Source organism: Euprymna scolopes, chromosome 3 (genome assembly GCF_053919585.1).
Source record: "Euprymna scolopes isolate OS-2025 chromosome 3, ASM5391958v1, whole genome shotgun sequence".
NCBI classification, from domain to species: domain Eukaryota; kingdom Metazoa; phylum Mollusca; class Cephalopoda; order Sepiida; family Sepiolidae; genus Euprymna; species Euprymna scolopes.
The window spans coordinates 113,425,124-113,427,283 of NC_136484.1; the positions used below are offsets into that span (position 1 = coordinate 113,425,124).

Sequence of the window (2,160 nt, forward strand, 5' to 3'; positions counted from 1 at the left end):
TGCATCGAATGCTCGCGCCAATCTGTAGACACATGTGCCATTTTTAATTTACAACATCGCTTCATATAATAATAATGTTCATAAATATGTATGAATAATATTGGGTATCGAATAATAAATGGAATCGTATGTCATTATATATTTGTAAGTGTGCGCACGTGTGTTTTCATGCGTGTGCGTGTGTATTGCGGTGCGTTGTGTGTGTGTGTGTGTGTGTGTGGTGTGTGCTGTACGTGTGTGTAGCTGTATTCATTTTTTACATACCTGGTGCGAATAAAGCCCATATGAAGACATTTTCACATATGGTTGTGTGAACTCGACAAGGCAATGCGGGTTAAATGGTTCGAGCGTACGGAACGGCTCTCTCCTCTGCGCTGTTGCAGGTGTCCCCGAGATTCGCGGTAACGGTGATGCTCATTGCCTGCCGCTCAGGTTCTTTCGAATTTAGTAGATTACGATGATGAGGAGGGTGCCGTGGATGTAACAACAATGATGGTGATGATGCTGATGCTGTTGCTGCTGATGATGATTATTGGTTGATGTTGATGCTGCTGCTGATTTATAATACAGGTTCTGGTAGTGGTGGTGGCGGTGGTAGCGCTATCGTCGTCCGCGATTTCGCCCTTCTTTTTTTTACTTGTCTTTGCAGTCGCGAATGATGTTGAAAATGTCGCCGGGGATAATGCAGGTAATACCGCGTTCATTTATTTTTTCTTCCCCCCCCCCCTTTTTTATTTATAAAACAAAATATATACATATATATATATATATATATATTCATTTGTTTATTGTTTTGTATATTTTTGTAGTCATTTTACTTTTTTATTGTGTTTCTCTTGTTGCTTGAGGATGAAACGAAAGAATGTGCAGTGGCCTCCTCTGACCCCCTCGCAAAGGAGAGGTAGAACGAGAGCCGTAGAGAGCTATCGTGTTGTGGACAGCGATTGAAGGTAACGCCCCTCCTACGCGATGCAAACTCCTCCTCTCCCCCCCCTTCATCCTGTTTCTCGATACTACTCTCTCTACTCCTCCTCCTTTACCTCCTCCTCTGCCTTTTTGCCGCTCCGTTCAGTGTTTTGTGTGTTTCTCTTGTTTGTTGTTCTACTTTCAGTTTCATCTTCTGTCCTCTAAAATAACAACTCTCACTCAGTCCACTTTTGCTCTCTCTCTCTCTCTCTCTCTCTCTCATTCTCTCTCTCTATCTCTCTCTCTCTTTATCGCATTCATTCTTCCTCTCCCTCTGTCTCTCCCATTCTTTCTTTCAGATTCAGAGAGTTATTCTCGCTTTTTCTTTCTCTCTTTCTCTCTCTCTTTCTCTCTCTCTCTCTATCTCTCTATCTCTCTCTCTCTCTCTCTCTCTCTCTCTCTCTCGCACACACACACACACACACATATAGAAAAACACAACCATGGATTCTTTCTTTGACAGTCAATATGTTAGTTCAAATTTTAATAATATATACTTAGAAATTTGCTCCTATATATATATATATATATATATATATATATATATATATGTGTGTGTGTGTGTGTGTGTGTGTGTGTGTGTGTATATATATATATATATATATATACATGCACACACAGTAAAACTCCTTTAATTTGAACTTCCTCTAAAGTTGGAGTTCCGCTCATTTGGACTTCTTCTAAACCTGGACTTTCTCTAAACTTGAATTGTCTCGTCATTGAAATTGTATTAGCATATTTAATCGGAGTTGCAGTATAACTGGTTTAGTCAGATATTGCACAGAAATTTTAATATTGGTACTATGTAATTAATGTAGATTAGCTATTGATAATTAATTTACACTAACTGTAATGTTTTTCAGATTGCTATATTATAAAATAGTGTAAAACAACCCATCACAATGGCTTGGAACTCTAAAAGAAAACAAGTGACACTGACTTTACTCGAAAAACGTCAAATTATAGAAAAATTAGATGCTGGAGTTGAAAATAGCGTTATATTGAGAGATTATAAGATTGGAAGAAGTGCCCTGTTTTACATTAAAAAGAAAAAAGAGGAAATATTGAAGGCTGCCCCTTTCTCTTCAAATAAAAGGCATGTCAAAAGAAGGACTCTTCGCAGAGCAAAGCAAGTTGAATTCGATCGAATATTGCATGAGTGGTTTGTAGCAAAACGGAATGAAGGTGTAGCAA

General features: G+C 38.4%; 1 protein-coding gene across 1 annotated transcript in view; it reads right to left on the minus strand.

Moving 5' to 3' along the window:
• LOC145258170 (POU domain, class 4, transcription factor 3-like) overlaps positions 1–644 on the minus strand; it is a 450,366-nt gene extending 449,722 nt beyond the window's left edge. Inside the window, exon 1 of the mRNA XM_080115994.1 lies at positions 265–644. Within this exon, the coding sequence (XP_079972120.1) occupies positions 265–294 (30 nt within the window). The 5' untranslated portion in view covers positions 295–644. The remainder of the gene's footprint in view (positions 1–264) is intronic.
• Between the last annotated feature and the right edge of the window lie 1,516 nt (positions 645–2,160).